Below are 19,191 nucleotides of genomic sequence, written 5' to 3'. Positions count from 1 at the left end.
GGCCCATGGCATCTAGAGTAATAAATTTCTTCAAGTGCGTTGGTCAGCCACTATCGATGTTGAACAGTAGAGGGAAAATGGAAATACCTTTACAAATTTCAGGGTTGATAAATCCACTCTACTCGAAACATGACCGATCAGAATTGCAGTATTAACTGGTTGTTCAAGAATCTCGCGGTCTCCAACTTCTTCATTCGAAATGCTCTCCGATTTAAGCTTCTGGAGCAAACTGTGTGATTTCTGAACGAACTGTTGCTGTGTCTGATTCTCACTGGCATCTATATGGAATATCGAAGTTCGCCACTGGGATTCATCCTTGAGCAGGACATGAAAGGAAACTTTGGATGTGCCAATATATATTGATAGGGTCAATGCCCATGCTGAAATGACAATGGACTCTGACAAGTTTCCTGGCGTGAGATCTCCTTCCACACAAACGTTGTGGCGTTTCGTTTCCAACTCGAATTTGCTGCAAGGTGGAGAATAGCCATCAGTCAACAAGGGGAACTTTCCAATTGAGTCGTCCCTGTTTTCATTCGAGGTGCAATTGTAACTGCGCACTCGTGTTGAGCCCATTTTGATAACACAGGCGAAAATAACGGGAAGACTGTGTCTAGCCACCCAAACTTCGCAATATTATTAATAAAAAATGTCGAGTTTTCTTCTTTTGAGAGGAATATGTCGGTATTTACTGTCAAGTAAACGGGTGATGATAAATGTCTTTTTGAACTGCAGGTTAATTGCTTGCTGATACCACAAATCCCAGTTGTCTTCTCAGCTACAATTGTTACTCATGTGAACGGTTAGCTGGAAAAATGACGACGTGCTACCTGCTTAAGCGGGTCCTGATCCTTCGTCAACTCAGCTGTTGTTGACATCCACATAGAGCGCTTCCATGCATTATCAACCAGTCACCCAACTAGTAATACCCTCGTTGATGTTACTCTTAGCGAGCCAAGGTCGAATCTTTTTCCGGCATTGCCCGTCATGGTTCTTACAGCTGAATTCAGGGTTCAATACCTTGTCTATATGGGTTACATTGACAATGCATTTTCAATCCCCCCTGGTCTACATCTCAGCTGGCATCTACAAAAATATAACTGTAAACGGAGACCCTTTGAATATAAAAGGCCCTTACTATCCTTCACCAAGCAAGCTTCTATCTACTCATCATCATCACCATTATCATCAATATCAGAAACCCTATCGCTTCAGATCTACAGCTTCACTGCAATCTCTCCTGTTATCACCACCAAAATGGGCTACCCAACCAACGCCGAAATCAAGTCTCTCTTGGAATCTCAATTCCACTCCAAACTCCAAAAGTCCGACCTCACCGATGACTCTGAAAGCCTCTTCCAGTTCGGACATTTGGACGAGCTCTTCTCCGATGATGTTGAAGTTCACATTTCCGGCCACGAATTTCACTTGAATGGAAAGCACCGCGGTCTTGATGCCTTCAAGGAGCACCTTCAGTCCGATGACATGCCATCCTTGAACTCCATTATTGATGTCAACAAGCCGATTAAGGGCAGTGTTTTGCATGTCATTGGCGGCGAAAACGACGAATGGAAGGCTGCTGTTCTCCACAGCACTGCAACCACCCAGAACAGTAAGTTTATTTGATAGATTTCAAAGATTCAGAATTTCTCTTCGGCTAACAATCACCTTGCTAAGACACCCCATGGAATCACGAGATGGCTGTTCTCATGCGCTTCAACCACGATGGGAAGATCACTGAATTAAGGGCCTATGCGGATACCCAGCACGTCCACCAGCACATCGAGGCCCATAAGTAAACAATTATGTCAAACTTGTGCCGGTTACCTCCCACAACTTGCAACTTCCCAGCTCATGTATCACTTAAGATTAGTTAGCCTCCGACTTTTGAACAAGGTGAAAGGTACATAGCAATTCAATGGCAATTATTTATATTTGACTATATTTAGCAAGTTGATACAAACACTATGATATACATATTTCATTAGCTTTTGAATGTCTCGTCAAATCGTAAAACTAGTAAGTACCAGCGTGTTTACATAGCGTCAATATGTGTTCTTGCATAAACATGAGCATTTAAGTTCTGTAGGTTAGGGTCCCTGTAAACACACTTATATTGGCTTCCAGCCTATCATAACCGTTGATAGAGTCGTGGGCTAGCCGTTAGCGAGTGTGACTTGCAGGGATTATTCGCATCTGCTTCGTCACGTCAGTCCAGTTGACGGGCGAGACGTTGCAAAGTCCCGCAATGTTTAAGGCCCAGATTCCGTATTAGAGTCTATGTGCCAGCAACTATACCCAGGAATAAAACCGCTATATGCAAGAGGTTGCAATCAATGGGTAGTTCTATTATCGGGCTTAGTTCCCCCGCAATACCGTGCCCAATAGCCAAAGAAATACTGGAGAGTGAGAGACCCTTCGTACTATTCGGCACAGATACTTCTTGCTAAGAAAACTGTTTTAGTTAAAGTCACACTGCGTAAGTTTTATGTCAATATCAAAGAGCAATTATTCATCCAAACTGTTAACCGCCGAGATTTGCGTATCCCATAACCATCAGATACACTCCGTAGTTGTAGCTCATTTTGATGATTACTATTGATTGGTGGGGATGTTGGGTTAAAATTAACTTACGGACCAGCCCGTGGCCCCACAAGCCTAATCAACGCCCCACAGGGCCGGACTTTGCTCGTTTTGGTTATGTAACTTCAACTCAACATACGCGAACACTATGCAGAATTGGGCGGTGCCGGCGTCGACTGGGGCCTGAAAGGGAAACCAAGTCCACGGCAAACATCGGGGCTGGCACTATGGGCAGTGTTTGCAGCTGGACTGCCCCGCAGCAGGGCAGGGAGAGGAGCCAATGCTGTAGATGGCCCTACAAGCTGAGGGTGATATAGAATTAATGGATCACTCATCAGCTTTTTTATGAGCAAAACAGAGATCCACATCATGGTGAACGAACTTCCGCATCATGGATTCCATAGGGCAGAGCTGTCATACAGGCATCAGATTTACCCCACCATGCCGTTCGAGAAACAGGGGTAGTAAGCTGAGTCATATAGGTTCTAGCCCGACGTAAGCAAATAAAAGTCCTCCGGATGCACTACTATTTTATTGGTTAATAGCGACTGTTGGCAGCTGAGTATCATTCCAAATTTTCCGCCTTGCTCGGGGGCATTGTTGCCAAGAAACAGGTGATATTAGTGTCCGGCCCTGTTGTTCGGGTGACAATATATCGTGTTTGTATCACTTCCCCACTCCTCATGTTATAGCCTCAGCTATCAGCATACATTCACCTACACTTTCTATCTCAAGTTCGTGTTGATACTGCCCTTAGCCATATCACAATCATTCCCAAGCATGGGGCCTGACGCTCTTACCACCTCCAAGCCGAAACAGTGCTCCGAAGCCATATGGAAAGATCCAGAAGTCGTGGAGGGCTACCGCTCTGCGGAAAAGGTGACCATTGCTTTTGCTAGGTCGTTGGTCGAGCAATCAGGTGTCTTATCCATTCGGAATGAGGGGGAACCACTGTCTATACTGGACAATGCTTGCGGGACAGGGGCAGTCTCGGCCGTTCTGCATGAGATGCTTCCTGATTGGAAGACCGGGTGCAAGTGGACGTTGACATGTGCAGACCTGTCTGAGGCAATGATCAATGTGGTCAAGGAAAAGATAGAAGCTGAAGGATGGGAAAACACCGACGCTGCAGTCGTGGATATGCAGGAGACCGGGTTGCCGGCTAACAGTTACACTCATGTGTTTGCTGCTTTTGGTTAGTTTTATACGGAAAATATCTCCTTGACAAAGGTAATCAGTTTGCTGACGTTTTGAGCCCTTCAGCAATAATGGGTGTGCCAAAGCCCCAGGAGAGCCTAGACGGTGAGGCCTTTTCAATCCTTGTAGCCAGACTTTGTATACCAGGAATAGCCATCAACTGATAACCTAGTATATAGAGTGCCTCCGGATTCTAAGGCCGGGTGGAACACTCGCATTCACCACCTGGAAAAAGAGTACGTATGCCCTAGGACCTGACACCTAACGCTAGCCCGCCAAGCTATATCTGCGGCAGTTGATGACTCCCAAATTTGCCTGCTGACCCCATGTCCTTTCAATAGCCGGATGGAGCGATGATATCAATGCTGTCATTGCTACCATGGCCCCTGACCTCCCACAGCCCACGTCCGATAAATTTCTAATGTCACTCGGCAGCGGCGATGAATGGCATGACCCCACTTGGGTTGAAGATCAGTTGCAGAAACGGAGGCTCGAAGATATCCAAGTACGACTCGTGCAAATGACCATGGCAACAAGCAACCAATCGGAGATCATGCCAGCATTGGGTTCAATTATGTCACATATACCGGCCAGGTTCTGGAACGAGCAGCAAAGGGAGAAGTACGGGCCTCGTTTTGCATCAGCAGTTTCGGACTACTTCACATCAACGTATGGTGTTGATAGGCTCATTCCCATGAATTGGGTTGCCATCGTGGCTACCGCAACAAAACCCGCTGGGATGACGCATTAGGCTTGCTGGACCAAAGATGCACAAAAGAGGGAATTGTGAGGCAGCTTCCTGTACATCCGAGAAAGTGAGAGCAGCAAAATAGGCCAAATATATCGTGTCGTATAGCGTGTCGTAGTGATATCGATGCAAGTTCAGAAGAAAACACTTCATGTCCTCCTGGTTTGTTTGTAATTTTCGTCGTCACAAAAAAAGGGACGATGTGGCCCGTGCTTCCAGTATCGATACCGGATTAATATTATCCCGTTATTGTCACGTGAAGTGGTGGGTTTTAGTCAGCAGCCGCGTTCCATGACGCTGATTCTTCTATGATGAAGCCAACAATATCCAGCTCTAACAGATGGAAATTACATAAAGGATCGTATGTTGATAGAGAACGATACGTCCCATGTTAGGATTTCCATATAGGACAGAGGTGGAGAATTAGTAGAGCTATTGTCTCCCATCTTCTCCCCATCCCTGGGTCATTATTTCATTAACCTTAGGAACTTCCCTTGATACCTTGATCATGTAAAGGGGAAGTAAAGCGGCCAAACCCCATGAGATCTCTTGGATGCAAAATCGAGATGAATTAAACCTGGAATCCCTGGGATCGTTGATAATATATATATATATATATTGTTGAACAATACGGGCTATATATACCGTTGAGTTTCAAGGGTCCAACCAAGTGGGAGGAAGCGGAGACAGATAACACCTTCTAACTCGCTTCCCGGCCTTAATAGTCGACTTAGTTGTAGCTAGCACCTATCAATCGATATATATGCGGCTTAATAACATATATTAATTGTTTAATATTACTCCGTACCTCCTCCTGTCAATAAAACCATGAAAGTAACTATCGAGTTAACTAGTGAGGGGAAATAGCCGATTTAGCGCCAAGCAGACGCTCCCAAAGCCTAAAGAGACGGACGACGGGTATCAAGCATTCAACAACACCGATCGAACCACCAAAGCTAAGACTGATTGTTCGTCTCCTGCTTGTCAAGTAACACAGGTCAACCAGCTGCAGGTCACCATCTAAATATACTATGGTAGAAGACATGCAAGCAGCAAAACTGTTGAGCCGGTACTGGGGGCAAAATGTACCAGGTTAGTGCAGCTAATTTTGAGTCACATCATGCATAGTTAACCGAGTATCTCAACGCAATCTACTATTGCATATTTACTAACGCCTACCATAGGAAGACTGAGCGTAGCTGAGCTTCTTTTTGATGTCCCTTTGGACTACTCAAACCCATCTTCCACATCGCTCCGGTTGTTCGCCAGGAGCGTGCAGCGGCGAATGCCAGGGTCCACTATCGAGGATAAAGACAGACAGCTGCCCTGGATTGTCTTCCTGCAGGGTGGACCAGGAGGAGCTTGCCCACAGCCCCAGGAGGTAGGCTGGGTTGGCCCATTGCTGGATCGAGGGTACCAGGTGAGTCTCCAGAATCGGGATGAGTAACTGTAGAACACATCGTTGAATTATTTTGATTAGATCCTTCTCCTTGACCAGCGAGGAACAGGGCTTTCAACCCCTATCACTGCTGCGACGCTTGCTCTTCAGGGAAACGCAGTAAAGCAGGCCGAATATCTTAGGCTATTCCGTGCCGATAATATTGTGCGAGACTGTGAGGCAGTGCGTAAACTATTGACTGCTTATCACCCCCCAGATAGGCAGAAATGGAGCGTTCTTGGCCAGAGTTTTGGAGGATTCTGTGCCATTACGTATCTTTCTAAGTAGTAAGTAACTACTCTTTCAAATCTACAGGTTGTCGTACAAATGTAACCTTCATCATTTAGCCCTGAGGGACTTAAAGAGGTCTTCACAACTGGTGGATTACCGCCTCTTGTGTCAAAGCCTGATCCTGTGTACGAGAGGACTTACGGTAAGTTAACATAGATTGGGCTATCTTTAGTTCAGTATACAGCTGACATCTACAGACAAGGTCCAGTCCCGGAATAAAGTGTACTATTCTACTTTCCCCGAAGACGAAGATCGAGTGCGGATTATACTCAAGCATCTCCAAACCCACAATGTTAAGCTCCCTGATGGCTCATCGTTAACTCCAGAACGCTTCCTCCAGCTAGGAATTCATTTTGGAATGAAAGGTACGCCACACTTCACCAGTGGCTTCTCTTTACCCATGACTAACATATGCGTATAGGGGGCATCGGTTTAGTTCATAGTATGATACCTTCAGTAACTACACTATACTTATTCACTGACTAACAATGTCGGAATGTCAGGCATTATTTTGAAATGCATTAATGAACTGGATACTTTTGGCTTCCTTACACGTCCTACTCTATCACTCATCGAGAACGACACGAGTGCAGATAACGGCATTCTATATGCCATAATGCATGAATCTATCTACTGCCAAGGGTAAGACGTCTCTCATGATCGAGTGAATATCAGAATCTAACGTAATACCATAGGGAGGCATCAAACTGGGCGGCCGAAAGATTATTACCCAAGTTCGCTGGGTTCCGAGGCGCTCACAACCCTGATGGCATCTACTTCACTGGGGAGATGGTATACAAACACTGGTTTGAGTCGTCCACTGAGCTTGGCCAGCTCAAAGAGGTAGCCGATATTCTTGCTTCCTACAATGACTGGCCTCAGTTGTATGATAAGGAAAAGCTCGCGCGCAACGAGGTGCCAGTATACTCCGCCACATATGTCGAGGATATGTACGTGCACTTCAGCTATGCCAACGAAACAGCTGCCACTATTGGCAATTGCAAACAGTTCATCACCAACACAATGTACCACAACGGACTGCGTTCGAATTCCGCTGAACTTATTGCGCAGCTGTTTGCTCTTCGTGATGATACGATTGACTAGAAGTATTAAATTTGTGTGGGGAAATTATATGCGGTGTCTTGGACATGTGCCGTAGACAAAAACACATCTATAGAGTAGATATAAATGCGTCTTCTAGTCTGCTATTTCTCTTGCAACATCGATCAGTCGCAACTTCTGTGAATCCCGCGGGTGGAACTGTGCGATCTTGGCCTTAACTAGGAACCTTGAAGCCGCGGAGTCTTGGTCTAGTTCGACGTACGATGACGTAGTCGCTATGCTCAGCAGCGAATCTAGAAGAGACTGCATTTCTTGCGCAGCAGCTTCCCTTGGGTTATTGACTCTAGCACCATCTTTCTCATTGTCGTCCCCATCCTCTCCATCGCGCCCACTAGGCGGACCTCCTCTTTTGCCACGATGAATTAGCTCATCTATGCGTTGCTGCTGCTTCTTATTACCAGTACTTTGTCCACTGCTAACCCTGGAGGCTTTTCGTTCTTTGCCTCTTGTTGTATATCCAGCTTCAAGAGTCGAATCAGATACCTCGACCTGATCACCAACAACCGGCCCACCAACATCCTCTGCTGCAAGCATCGGTGCAAGATGTTCCTCAATGAACTCCTTTAACGCGTTCTGCAGCTCTGCAGTTTTCTCATCTATCTCAACGCCTTTTCTTTGGTGTTCCCTGATCTGTTCTTTTGCAGCTCGGTTCAAGTCTTGTCTTGATTTCTTCCGTCCAGTATCATTATCGTCTCGTCTGTTCTGGCGAATATCACGTATTCTCCGTTGGAGTTCAGTAGTTATTGCATTGGCGTCTTGTAGATCGGCTTCTTCAGCTTTTAGTCTCTCACGATCACGGACAAGCTGTTCTGCCGTTGAAGGAATGGTGTGCTTGAATTCTTGAACCAATCGACGAGCTTCCCGAATAGCCAAGAGACCATTCAATGGAGAGTCCGGGGCCGGAAGCTGGGGCTCTCCATCGGATAAGAGCGACTTGTATGCCTGGATAGCCCTGCGTGTCTGTGACAGTCGTTCGTGTGGCTGTAAGTGTGGACGCGGTAACTCCAGAGGATTTGTAGACGCACGCAGCTATAAAATCACTGGTTAGACAGGTCCAAACATACCGTGTCGGCCAAACACATATGGCATACCTCTCTCAAAGCAGACTCCTGTCGCTGGACCTGCTCGCGTAGGCCGCGCAGTGTCTTGTCTATCTGCTTGTTGTATTCTTCGTAGTCAGCGGCTGTCAACGCGTCTTTTTCACGCTCTTTCTCGATATCCCGGCACGACTCCTGGTAAGCCCGTATCCTCTCAACCACCTCTCCAGCCACCATCCTGTCCCGCCTTGTCTTATTGTCTGCTTCTCGTCTGCTTCTCGTCTGCTTGTCTGCGCTCTTCCTTTCCTGCTCGTTCTTTTTTTGGCCTGCTGTAATGTTGATTCACGTGACTACCCCGGATGTCCCAAAGGGGCCTAGCGCGGATCCCCCTAACTTCTTTTTTTTCAACCTCAACTCTCGACTTTGCGAGCTTCAACCTCGACTTCATCTCCAGCGTCAGCACTTTCGCATCGCCAAACGAAGAGCGAGCTCTCTGGCGTTGTCTTGCTAGGTTCTCGCCGTTGAGTCGACACTTTTCGGCGGCCCTTTTCTCGCCAAGCTCCTTTGTTTGGTGTCCTGCGCGCAACCGTCACGTCCGAAACCCACCCGTCCGCGTCTCAGCAGCTTCGATCCATACTTGGGCAAACAAACTAGAAGTTTCGTTTTCTGGCCCTTCGCCTTTTATTCACTTGCGTTTTCAGGCACAGCCGTCAATTATCCTTTGTTTTCCTGCTCGCTGAGTGGTGACGTTCTCGTTAAACCCGTCTGCTCAACTACAAATCACCACACCTCCTAATCTCTCCCACAAACACCACTGTCCTTCTTTCAGAGCTTCTGGGCTCGGGAAAAAAAAAAAAAAAAAAAAAGAAATTACATATCAGCCTTACTCTCGCATCCTTATCCACCAGTCAACCGCTCGAATCTTACACAAATCAACACGCCCTGCACCCTCACAATATCTATCTACACCAATTCCGCTCTCAACAACACCACACCTCCCATCACCTTTCTCTCAGTCCGACCACTGCACCAGCAAGTTTTCCTTGGGAACTCCTGGTGTACATAAGAAAAGACCGATTTGACAAGAGAAAGGAAAGAAAGAAAGAATCTAAAGAAAGTTTCAGCTTCACTCCGGCTTCTACCTTGTTTTTTTTTTTCTCAGTCTTCCTCTTCTCTCAAACGTAGGTGATCGATTACCGCAAGAAACGACAGAAAAGAAGCCAAAAAAAGGTCGCAATCAACCACTAAATACCTCTAAACGCGCTTTTCAGCCATGTCTGCCTCGCCAACTTCAGCCGGTCCGTCAACTAAACGACCCCTCGAGGACCCATCTTCACCTTCCGGGCCTAATGACCAGCCAGAGGCCAAGCGTCAAGCTCTGGATAAGGTCGTAAAGGCTGAGGGCGATGAATCGAAGTCCCAGGAAGGTGATAAGCCTACCAATGAAAAGAGTGTGAACGGCACCGAAAATGGTGCTGGCGGTGAAAACGGCGTCAAGGATGGTCAAGGTGATTTGCTAGTCCCTGATGCCCCTAACAATGGCAAAACCGCTCCTGCTCCTGCCCTGGAGACGCAGCCAATTCAATCCACAGCTTCCCACAACGACCGTGCCACGTCGAACCCTCCAACTACCAGCCAACCTGCCCAGGACGAAACTGGCTGGGTACACATCAGAGCCGTCATCTCCAGTGCTGAGGCTGCTACCGTTATTGGTAAAGGTGGAGAAAATGTCTCCCAGATTAGACGTCTATCTGGCGCCAAGTGTACCGTTAGCGACTACTCTCGCGGAGCAGTGGAGAGAATCCTGACCGTTAGTGGCATGCAAGATGCAGTTGCAAAGGTATGGTCACATATGACTTTATATAATTGGTAACGTTTCTTGTTCTAACTATTTACAGGCTTTTGGTTTGATTATTCGTACCCTAAACAATGAGCCACTTGAAGCACCCTCAACTGCCCAGTCCAAGACCTACCCTCTCCGTCTTCTCATCCCTCATATTCTCATTGGCTCTATCATTGGCAAATCGGGTGTTCGCATCCGCGAGATCCAGGAGGCATCTGGTGCTCGTCTCAATGCTTCGGACTCTTGCCTCCCCCTCTCTACCGAGCGATCACTTGTTATTCTTGGTGTTGCTGACGCTGTGCACATTGCAACCTACTACGTTGCTGTCACATTGGTTGAGCAGTTGACTGAGAGATTTGGCGGCCCTGCTGCATCTGCTTATGCCACCCGAAGTGGTGGCCCTGCTGGTGTCGTCCCTGGTGGTATGCAGGTCGTGCCATACGTTCCGCAGCCAGCTGGAGGACAGTACGGACATCCGGACAGCCTACGCCGGAACAATCCTCAAGCCAACCGTGCTGCCCCTGGAGGATATGGTGTTCCATATATGCAGCAGCCTGCTCCTCACCCCCATGCTCCACAGCCGAGTCTTCACTACGGTGCCTCTCCACGGACGGGATATACCGGAGCTGGACCTCATCAGCCCGCTCCATATGGCGCTCCTCAGCCTTTGCATGGCGGCCATGTCCCTCCAAATGGCCCACCAATGGGTGCAGCCGTTCCTGGTCAACCTCTCACCCAGCAGATCTACATACCCAATGACATGGTAGGCGCAATTATTGGGAAGGGAGGAGCAAAAATCAACGAGATTCGACACCTCAGTGGCAGCGTTATCAAGATCAACGAGCCCCAAGATAACAGCAATGAGCGATTGGTCACTATAACTGGTACTCAGGAGTGCAACCAAATGGCGTTGTACATGCTCTATTCACGACTTGGTTAGTTGACTTCTCACGTCTAATACACGAACAGTATGCTAACCACTTCACCTTATAGAGAGTGAAAAACACCGAGTCTAATTTGGTATGAAACTACGTGATCCCTTTTTTGTTTTGCAACCATAGTATTTCGGGCGCTTAATGTCCTCTGGCCAAGTCCTTGATTTCCTTTAACAAAAAACATACTTCCTCAATCCTCTTATTCTTTTTTTTTTTACCGAAGTATTTTTAACTCGAAATTTTCTACTTCCTATGCTTCCTATTTTTGACATTCGTTTTTGTGTCATTCCTCTCTACTATCACGGGTTCCCTGGATGTAATTCCTTCACTGGTGTATTTCTATCCCGCTACTTGTTATGAAATTGCTCATCGTGCCGCCTTAAAAACAAATCAGGATCTATCTGCCTTCATCATGTTATCCTTCCTAGCCCGACTCATAATTGCCCACCTTGCCTCCCTTCTCACATTGGACACTAAATTACGCCCTATCTATGAATGACCTACCGTAACACTTGCACATCCATCATATACAGCCATCTATTTCCCGACCTTGCCCTTAAATCAGGACAATACAGCTGTGGCTGGTAAAACTATTGCCTACCAACGTTCACACAGCTTTATCACCCCCATTTTGGCTTCGCACGTATGGTTGCTTGGCTCTTGATATGGCAAGCACCTATGGCCGATCAAAGTTCTGCAAACGGATAACTGATGAGAAACACCATCTGAAGTCATCATCGCAGGTTAATACGTTTCGAAGTCTGCTTTCATGCATTTTCCTTGGGAATTGTTCCGGCTATCCCAGCTGAGAGCAAGTGTGAAAACTAAAGCAGGTAAGTAAATGAAGTTATAGACTAACTGTTCCATCATAGTCAATCTAGGCTTCTTCTCAAATCTCTGCAATCAGGTTTGAATACAGTTATACAATCAAGTTGTCGAGATGATGGTCTCTGGACTGAAAAATATAACGTCGAGAACGTTGAAATACACATTAACAAAGCTATTTTATACGAAAATGCCGCCCAAAAACGAATATGAAAATATACCAGAGCTAGGTCAGGTGCTCTTTCTCACATACTCCACGGGCCCAACATACTTATGTCTCCCTTGGAAGGCAAAGTATATCAGACTAAACAACAACACTCCAAAGTAAATAACGACACTCCAGTTCATCCCATCTAGCGCCGGCTTTGGCGATGGCGGGAAGAAGCAGAAAACATATGCCAGCACCAGGAAGGCAATGGAGAGCAGGTTAATGGGTAGGCCAAGAGAACCCATGCGGAAATGCGAGGGAAGCAATTTTTCGCCGCGTATCCTCTTGAGAGCCATACATGAGATGGAAACAATGTAACTGGATAGCAGCGCACAAAGACCAAGGGAGGTGATTTGGTTGAACGCAATCGTACTACCGACGTTGATAAGAGAGAGCAGCGAACTCACTATGACAGTGAAAATGATGGCATTGAGTGGAATATCCCACCCAATTGGGACCTATGGATTTCAGAGTCAGTAACTTTCTTATGACCCAGGCAAAAGGCTTTTTGAAAACGTCGTACCGTTTGGAAGAATTTGCCGAAAGGAAGGCCATTATCTCGGGCAAATGCAAAGAGCTGTCTTGAAGCAGTAGCCATGTTCGTCATGCCACAGAAGATGGACAGCGAAGTCATGATTGCTGTCATAGCAGTGGCGCCTGGCTTAGACATGGTGGCATTATAAAATACTTGGATGAAGGGGTATCCCGTTGGTGTTGCAAGGACGCTCTCAACATCACCGATTGTATAGCAGAAAGTGCTATAACTGACTGTCAGCCCTTGAAATTATAAACCAGTATTAAGTGCAACCAAGCAAACAACTTACATCACCATGATGATACCTAGAGAACCATTAAACAAGGCGGTTGCGAGCATCGCCCTAGGTAGCGTTTTCGATGCATTCTTCAACTCCTCAGACATGTGAGTTGCAGCATCAGCTCCCAGGAGTGACACGACGGGCGTGATTATTCCAACCAGACTGGCCAGTCCTTTGCTCCCCCATCCTTGCGCATCCTCGACTTTTGTCCATACATCCTTCGAGGAAGACCGTGGGGCAAGAATCCACAGTGGGATCAAAATTGCAAAGAAGCCGGCAACGTGAAGGATAAGAACGACACCTTCGACTACCGGGAGTCGCTTCGCAAGGATCGTGTTAAAAAGGGCGCAAAGCGCAATGACAGCCATTGCCATCAAGGTTCCGTGCCACTGCTGGGGTTCATAGTTGTCATAGTTGAGGATAACTAGTCCCTGGATCTCAGTCCCGGCTAGGAAGCAGGAGGACGCTGTACCAGCTTGCCATCCAAGCACACACAACCAGCCGATGATATAGGAGAGAAATCTCTGAGAACTTCGGGGCGCAAACTCTGAAATCCAGTGGTACTGGCCACCAGCAGTTGGCGCCATGGAAGCCATCTCAGCCATCGATGCGATCACCAGCGAAAAACCAACGACGGTCCCAAGATAAACATAGATCAACCCGGCTGTTCCTCCATTTCCAAGGCCAAAAGCTGCGGTCCTGCGACCTTGTCAGTACTGGTAGATAATAAAGCGGTCCGTCAGGTGTGAGTCTTTAGAATACTCACCCAAGAGTACTCTCCCATGTGCTCATCAGGATCATGGAGAAGCCAAATATAGATAGAAAGCCAAAATTACGCTATATTGCAGCAAGATGGTCACATTAGAAGACAATCTGAGTAAGGGCATTCCATGCTGGGTACGACATGCTGCGCTTCAACCCATTGGACTGTTCACTCACTTGGAGTTGCTGCTGCTTGCCCATCCGCTGCATATCCTGCACATCGTTTGCGGTGCCATCTCGCAGGCTGATGAAGGTATCCCCAGGCACATCAGATCTGGCATCATTAACCTCTGTGTCAGATGTTCTGCCCATGATGAAACCCAAGTTCCCACCTATCGGCCACCACCTTCTGCTGCCTTGATTCGTAGAGGAGTTGCGTATATATAAACCACCGGCGGCGCAAATAAAGCCTGAATCGGAGCGGCTCCTTCAATCAACCTGCGTCTGCCGATCGTTCGAAAACCCAAACGTCTGAGGTTTAGAAGAGATGGAGAAGATCGCAAGAAGCTCACAAACACACGGGATGTGAAATTGATAGTGATATATATCGCGAACAGGACAGTTGCACCCTGGATTGCAGCGACCGGGAGCCCAAGGTATTCGGGGACTGACCTACCAAGTTGGGTTCATGCTATGGGGGGGCCAGCGTAAGTAAATTTCCCATGAGTTGAACAAGGCCCCTCGTTCACCCCGAAGCTATCCATTCGCCAGTCCTCAGTGATAGTTCCAGCTTGCTTCGTACCGTCGCGCCGGCGTTGCATGGTTACATGCATGCCAGAACGTTCATGAATCGTTTCGACTGACCAAGGCATACTTCCGACCTACAGCGAAGCAAGCCTGACAAGAAAAATTTTGCCTAGTCAGCCAGAGGGCCGCCGTGCAGACACGAGACACGACGGGAGCTTGCTCTCGTTCCGTTCTAGCCCAGCCCTAGCGTTGTTTGCAAGCTTCGGGAGGAAAATACCGACCCCTTCTTTTCGCTGGGAATAAGGGTGAAGCTGGGTCGGCTGGGCATCCCCCTGTTTTCCGCCCCAAGACAGCAAAGAGTTGCAGGGACTCTATCCAATTATACGATGGGAGACTCGACGGAGGCGCCCCACCCGTTGGCTCTTTCGTAAGGCCAAATTCCGGTCCGTTCTCCCCGGCGACCGCAGCCTTTTAAGGGTACGGGAGACGCCAGAGCTTTCCCACGCCCTGGGCGCCATTTTGTTATCCGGACGACAGCACACGGCGGCAAAACAACAGCAAGACGGCGGAGATGTTGGTAAGCAAAGGGCAATCCTGCCTGCAGCTTGGCCAGGCGGAAGCTCTGGGAGGGAGGATCCTAATAATGTCAAGTCTCACATAAGTTAACCAATAGTGGGTGGGTGCTCACCGTTGGGTGGAATGATTTATGGGTAATTAACCACGCGGGAATTACCTAGGTCATGATTTGTACATATTGTGCTCATCCGTCATGACCAGGGATCAAAAGCCCTTATTGGTGGAAAATCTGCCAATTCTTCGTTGGGCAGTTGGTCCTTCAGAATAGCTATCCGCAAGGTGGATAAACACGCTGGCCAAGACGCTGGAGACGAAGATCTTTCATATGGAGAATACAGGACGGAGAGCTGTTTCCTCTGTCACATATGACACCCTTCTCTCTGCAACCCCGTGTCAACATAATATGGCCTGGACAAGCATCAGTTTCCGCAAAAAGTCAATTTTTTTTTTTTTTTTGTCTCCAGTGGAGATTTTAAAAGCTTCTTGATTTCTCCTGCTCGCCGTTAACTACGGAGTACAGGGGGTGGAGAGGGTTACGTTCCGCTCCCAGATCCATCGATTCTGCTTCCTTCTCATAACGGAAGAATCCTCTACATTATGCGCCGTATATCCAGATTCCCTGAACATTATTCTTCAAGCAATCAAAGAAGGCTGTCCAAACATCGATAGCTACATGAGCTGTGCTTAGTCGCTTGATACTTGCGCATTGCCGGGTGTCTGTGAATATCACTTTGTTGCGATTGAAGAAGTCCCCGAGATGTCCGGTCATGTAGACCTCCAACTCTTTACAGGAGGGGACCGATTCACCACTGTGACGCCTGACGATCATGGCGGTATACTTTGGGTTGCTTCAATTATCTGTGCCATCTATGTTGTCCTCAGCATGGGGCTACGAGCCTACGTCAAACGGGAATTTTATGGCCTTGATGATCTGATAGCACTCTTTGCCACGGTAAGACAGCCACCTGGTTATATTTTCTGCTATACAACAATGCCTCTAAGTAACCATGAACCATATACTAACACCGTTTTTGTCTCAGCTGATTGCTGAAGCACAATATATATCTATCTTCTTTGGTTTGTCTGACGGGCTGGGGAAAAATGATGAGAGCTTTGGCATGGTTCATATTCGAAGAATCGGACGATCTCTGGCCCTCAGCGAGGTCTTCTTTCTCCTTGGACTGCTACTTGCAAAAGTATCACTCATCTTATTGATACGCCGTTTATTCAGCCCAGATATGAGGTCACATATCATGACATGTGATGCGGTACTGCTATTGAGCATACTCTGGGGCGTTGGTTCGATGCTTGGAGCATTGATCAATTGTTCCCCTACCGGAATGATGGCTTTTATTCACGGTGCTTGCAAGGGTATAGTGAGTGTCGCCTAGATACAATTAACCTGTCTGGCAAATACGGAGGGTTCTAACTCCCATTTAAACAGGTTCTAAGGTGGCAGATTATAGGTATACTAGACGCATTCACCGAATTGGTTATTTTTGGAGTGGCAATATCAGTCATCTGGGGAATTCAAATGAGTGCTTCACGGAAAGCCCGTGTATTGATGGCTTTTATACCTAGGCTGCCGTATGTGTACTTCTCCTAATGTGCGGATGTGTAACTCTACGCTAACTCGCCGTTATGCCAGGATTATTGTTTTCGCACTTCTCCATGTTGAACGGATAACGACGTTCTCCAGAAGATCCAAACCCAGCGTCAGCATTGTAGCGCCCCTCGTCTACCAACAAATTGAGCTTTGTTACTCTCTTGTATCTTGTACCATCCCCAATCTCGGCGGATATCTACTCAAGTTTCACACCGGCATGGGCATAACGCTTGGATACGTGTCAGAGCCATACGGCTCATCACGAGATGCCGAAGGCTCCAAGAGCGTGCAGCTATCATCTTTGAAGAGCGTTCCTGATGGCGACAAACAGACAGGCCCGGCTCCAAGCGAATCAAGTAAGTGTGGCTTTCTCCGACCTGAGAAGTATGAATATCGAGCCTACGTTCGAAGCGCTGTTAACAGCCTAGAGATTAACTCGGGCCATGGTGATAACGATGGTCACTCGTTGAGTTCTCAGGGAAACCAGTCGGTGTTGAGCATACACAGTCATGATATGATAATACGACGAGATTTGCGGTATAGTGTTCGACATGACTAGGGTAGAAAGCCTCATATCCCCCCTGTCTATAAGTGTCCTAGTTTCTGCATTAAACCATGCACGCATATAAACCCCCTTGCATCTCATGAGTTTATACCCGGCGTTGTTTTCTCGACCTTTTTTTCTATCGCTTTATCGCTGTATTTTATCACGATGTTTATCTAAATAGACGAAGTTACGAATCGCAGGGCGCAGGGGTCTCCTTAAATGATATCAGATTAACTTATCAGTCTTTTCCAGCCAGGTGGAACATCGTAGCGATATAACAAGGCGCAAGTATAGTTCTATACCCCTGATTGAAGCGCTTGGATGCTGGCTGATATTTCCGACTATCCGCCCAGCCCAGCAAAGCATTTAACCAGGATGCCCAGGGGTAACTAACTCACTGACTGCCCAGTAAGCATGCAGATTACAAAACTCGGATTACAAAACTCGGATTACAAAACTCGGACTTCCGGCTTACGACCCCGCCAAAAACCATCAGCTAAGATTCAAATTCTACGAGTCCAAAAAATGACACTTTACGTCTACTTAGTTGTTTTCCCAGAGAGCGTTAAAACCCCTGCGCACTGGGCTGTGCTGATAACCACAGTCGAAAATGGCAAGGTCGGGCAAGAGTTTCAAGCTATCGGTAGTCCGTTTCATGGCTATAATCTCGAAGTCAAGGAGGAGTTTGATTTGAGCAAGGAGTTCAAGAAACATTCCTGTGTCTTTCTTGGGAGTCTGGATGACAGCTGGAAATCTCAGCTCGCTGGCGTAGCGCAAGGCGTTCCTCCACCTGGGATAAGCTCCACTCCCCTTGATCCCTTCGCGGTACGTCTGAGCTATAGACAAAGAAATTAGCTCTGTATTCTCTTCTCTCTTCTTAAGGCGGAGCTGACATTCATCACCACAGGGTGAGAATTGCCAGAGCTGGGCAAGACAGTTCATCCAGTCACTTATTGATAGAGGAGCTTTGGAACCTTCGGCAATGGAGAGACTTGAAGCCGCCCCTCGTGTTTAGACGGGAAGTTCCTGGTCCGCTGGACGTGGCAATCAGATAGACACTCCTCCAGTACAAGAACAAGACTGATATTCTCATACATGGATTCCTGGGCACGAACAATGTATAATTCAAATGTCGTATGCCATTCGCGAACAGATACCTAAGTACAGTCTATCGTACTTAACACCCTGAGAATTGAAATTATTCTAAAACCTTCGGTCATAGTCTTCACCGGGTTGTTTTGCTACTTGCTATGACTTTTAGTACCTCCGGTCTTATTATGCTTGAAATTCAATCTTCATCCCAAACTGGTATCTTGATATTTAGAGCAACTAACTGGTAAACTCAAGTTTTTTTCATGGACGCCAGAAATATCATTCACATACCTAAGAGCTTGACCTCGTCATTACCGCCCAGTATATAAACTCGCGCTTAACTTGGAGGCGCTAACGAACTTTAATACTTGGCGGATGATGATATTGGCTCTCGATTACGGAATACATGAAGCCAAATCCAATGACTAATACAGATTTAATTCTGGCACTGGTTGAATAAACGCCATAGCCGAGATGCTTGGCGTTGATCATTGCGCTAGTCCCAAAGCGGGGATATCCAGGCCCCCTTCCCAAAGTGGCAATATCTTCACTCTGTGCAATATAAAAATCGCCTCCTCTCGGTTTTCACTTCTTTATCTCTCTCTCTCTTAGTTTTACCGAGATATCCGTCAAGCTGACACCCAAGCCTCAGTCCTCGCTGCTCTTCTATCTACCTATTAACCAACTACAGGTTTTTACCCATCAGGGCGTCTGCATTTTGGTTGTGTCTCCCCAGCAATAATTGTCTCCACTTCTCAGGTATACCTGTGGCCGAGGTGCTGTCCCCGGCACGTACTTTCTCTTTTATAGTATCAGCATCTGTCCTGCATCATACTATACACATATATTGAATACTTTCCACCATACTGTAACCCCCAA

At 47.1% G+C, this 19,191-nt stretch overlaps 10 protein-coding genes across 10 annotated transcripts; 5 read left to right on the top strand and 5 right to left on the bottom strand.

Annotated features, from left to right (window-relative positions):
- Nucleotides 1-30: 30 nt before the first annotated feature.
- On the bottom strand, nucleotides 31-576 carry TRV_06312 (uncharacterized protein; the record flags this gene model as incomplete). Its single annotated transcript, XM_003019637.1, has 1 exon — nucleotides 31-576. One exon carries the CDS (start codon nucleotides 574-576, stop codon nucleotides 31-33), a length of 546 nt encoding a protein of 181 aa, XP_003019683.1.
- A 411-nt stretch (nucleotides 577-987) lies between these two features.
- On the top strand, nucleotides 988-1,799 carry TRV_06311 (uncharacterized protein; the record flags this gene model as incomplete). Its single annotated transcript, XM_003019636.1, has 2 exons — nucleotides 988-1,612; nucleotides 1,678-1,799. 2 exons carry the CDS (start codon nucleotides 988-990, stop codon nucleotides 1,797-1,799), a joined length of 747 nt encoding a protein of 248 aa, XP_003019682.1.
- A 1,564-nt stretch (nucleotides 1,800-3,363) lies between these two features.
- Nucleotides 3,364-4,531, top strand: TRV_06310 (uncharacterized protein; the record flags this gene model as incomplete). The annotated part of the gene is made up of 3 exons (XM_003019635.1): nucleotides 3,364-3,778; nucleotides 3,960-4,016; nucleotides 4,122-4,531. 3 exons carry the CDS (start codon nucleotides 3,364-3,366, stop codon nucleotides 4,529-4,531), a joined length of 882 nt encoding a protein of 293 aa, XP_003019681.1.
- Nucleotides 4,532-5,813: 1,282 nt separating this feature from the next.
- Nucleotides 5,814-7,361, top strand: TRV_06309 (uncharacterized protein; the record flags this gene model as incomplete). Its single annotated transcript, XM_003019634.1, has 6 exons — nucleotides 5,814-5,948; nucleotides 6,009-6,253; nucleotides 6,314-6,399; nucleotides 6,455-6,622; nucleotides 6,761-6,899; nucleotides 6,953-7,361. 6 exons carry the CDS (start codon nucleotides 5,814-5,816, stop codon nucleotides 7,359-7,361), a joined length of 1,182 nt encoding a protein of 393 aa, XP_003019680.1.
- A 93-nt stretch (nucleotides 7,362-7,454) lies between these two features.
- TRV_06308 (uncharacterized protein) lies at nucleotides 7,455-8,653 on the bottom strand (the record flags this gene model as incomplete). The annotated part of the gene is made up of 2 exons (XM_003019633.1): nucleotides 7,455-8,360; nucleotides 8,444-8,653. 2 exons carry the CDS (start codon nucleotides 8,651-8,653, stop codon nucleotides 7,455-7,457), a joined length of 1,116 nt encoding a protein of 371 aa, XP_003019679.1.
- A 1,036-nt stretch (nucleotides 8,654-9,689) lies between these two features.
- Nucleotides 9,690-11,199, top strand: TRV_06307 (uncharacterized protein; the record flags this gene model as incomplete). The annotated part of the gene is made up of 2 exons (XM_003019632.1): nucleotides 9,690-10,256; nucleotides 10,315-11,199. 2 exons carry the CDS (start codon nucleotides 9,690-9,692, stop codon nucleotides 11,197-11,199), a joined length of 1,452 nt encoding a protein of 483 aa, XP_003019678.1.
- Nucleotides 11,200-12,250: 1,051 nt separating this feature from the next.
- Nucleotides 12,251-13,647, bottom strand: TRV_06306 (GABA permease, putative; the record flags this gene model as incomplete). The annotated part of the gene is made up of 3 exons (XM_003019631.1): nucleotides 12,251-12,685; nucleotides 12,751-12,985; nucleotides 13,052-13,647. 3 exons carry the CDS (start codon nucleotides 13,645-13,647, stop codon nucleotides 12,251-12,253), a joined length of 1,266 nt encoding a protein of 421 aa, XP_003019677.1.
- A 256-nt stretch (nucleotides 13,648-13,903) lies between these two features.
- On the bottom strand, nucleotides 13,904-14,116 carry TRV_06305 (uncharacterized protein; the record flags this gene model as incomplete). Its single annotated transcript, XM_003019630.1, has 1 exon — nucleotides 13,904-14,116. The coding sequence occupies one exon, from the start codon at nucleotides 14,114-14,116 to the stop codon at nucleotides 13,904-13,906; it is 213 nt and encodes a 70-aa protein (XP_003019676.1).
- Nucleotides 14,117-15,824: 1,708 nt separating this feature from the next.
- Nucleotides 15,825-16,458, top strand: TRV_06304 (uncharacterized protein; the record flags this gene model as incomplete). Its single annotated transcript, XM_003019629.1, has 2 exons — nucleotides 15,825-16,019; nucleotides 16,108-16,458. The coding sequence occupies 2 exons, from the start codon at nucleotides 15,825-15,827 to the stop codon at nucleotides 16,456-16,458; spliced, it is 546 nt and encodes a 181-aa protein (XP_003019675.1).
- A 1,305-nt stretch (nucleotides 16,459-17,763) lies between these two features.
- Nucleotides 17,764-18,162, bottom strand: TRV_06303 (uncharacterized protein; the record flags this gene model as incomplete). Its single annotated transcript, XM_003019628.1, has 1 exon — nucleotides 17,764-18,162. One exon carries the CDS (start codon nucleotides 18,160-18,162, stop codon nucleotides 17,764-17,766), a length of 399 nt encoding a protein of 132 aa, XP_003019674.1.
- Between the last annotated feature and the right edge of the window lie 1,029 nt (nucleotides 18,163-19,191).

Source organism: Trichophyton verrucosum (genome assembly GCF_000151505.1).
Source record: "Trichophyton verrucosum HKI 0517 chromosome Unknown contig00692_1.f1.exp, whole genome shotgun sequence".
NCBI classification, from domain to species: Eukaryota; Fungi; Ascomycota; class Eurotiomycetes; order Onygenales; family Arthrodermataceae; genus Trichophyton; species Trichophyton verrucosum.
Note: the sequence above shows the minus strand (reverse complement) of the source record. Positions and strands in the feature narration are given on the sequence as shown.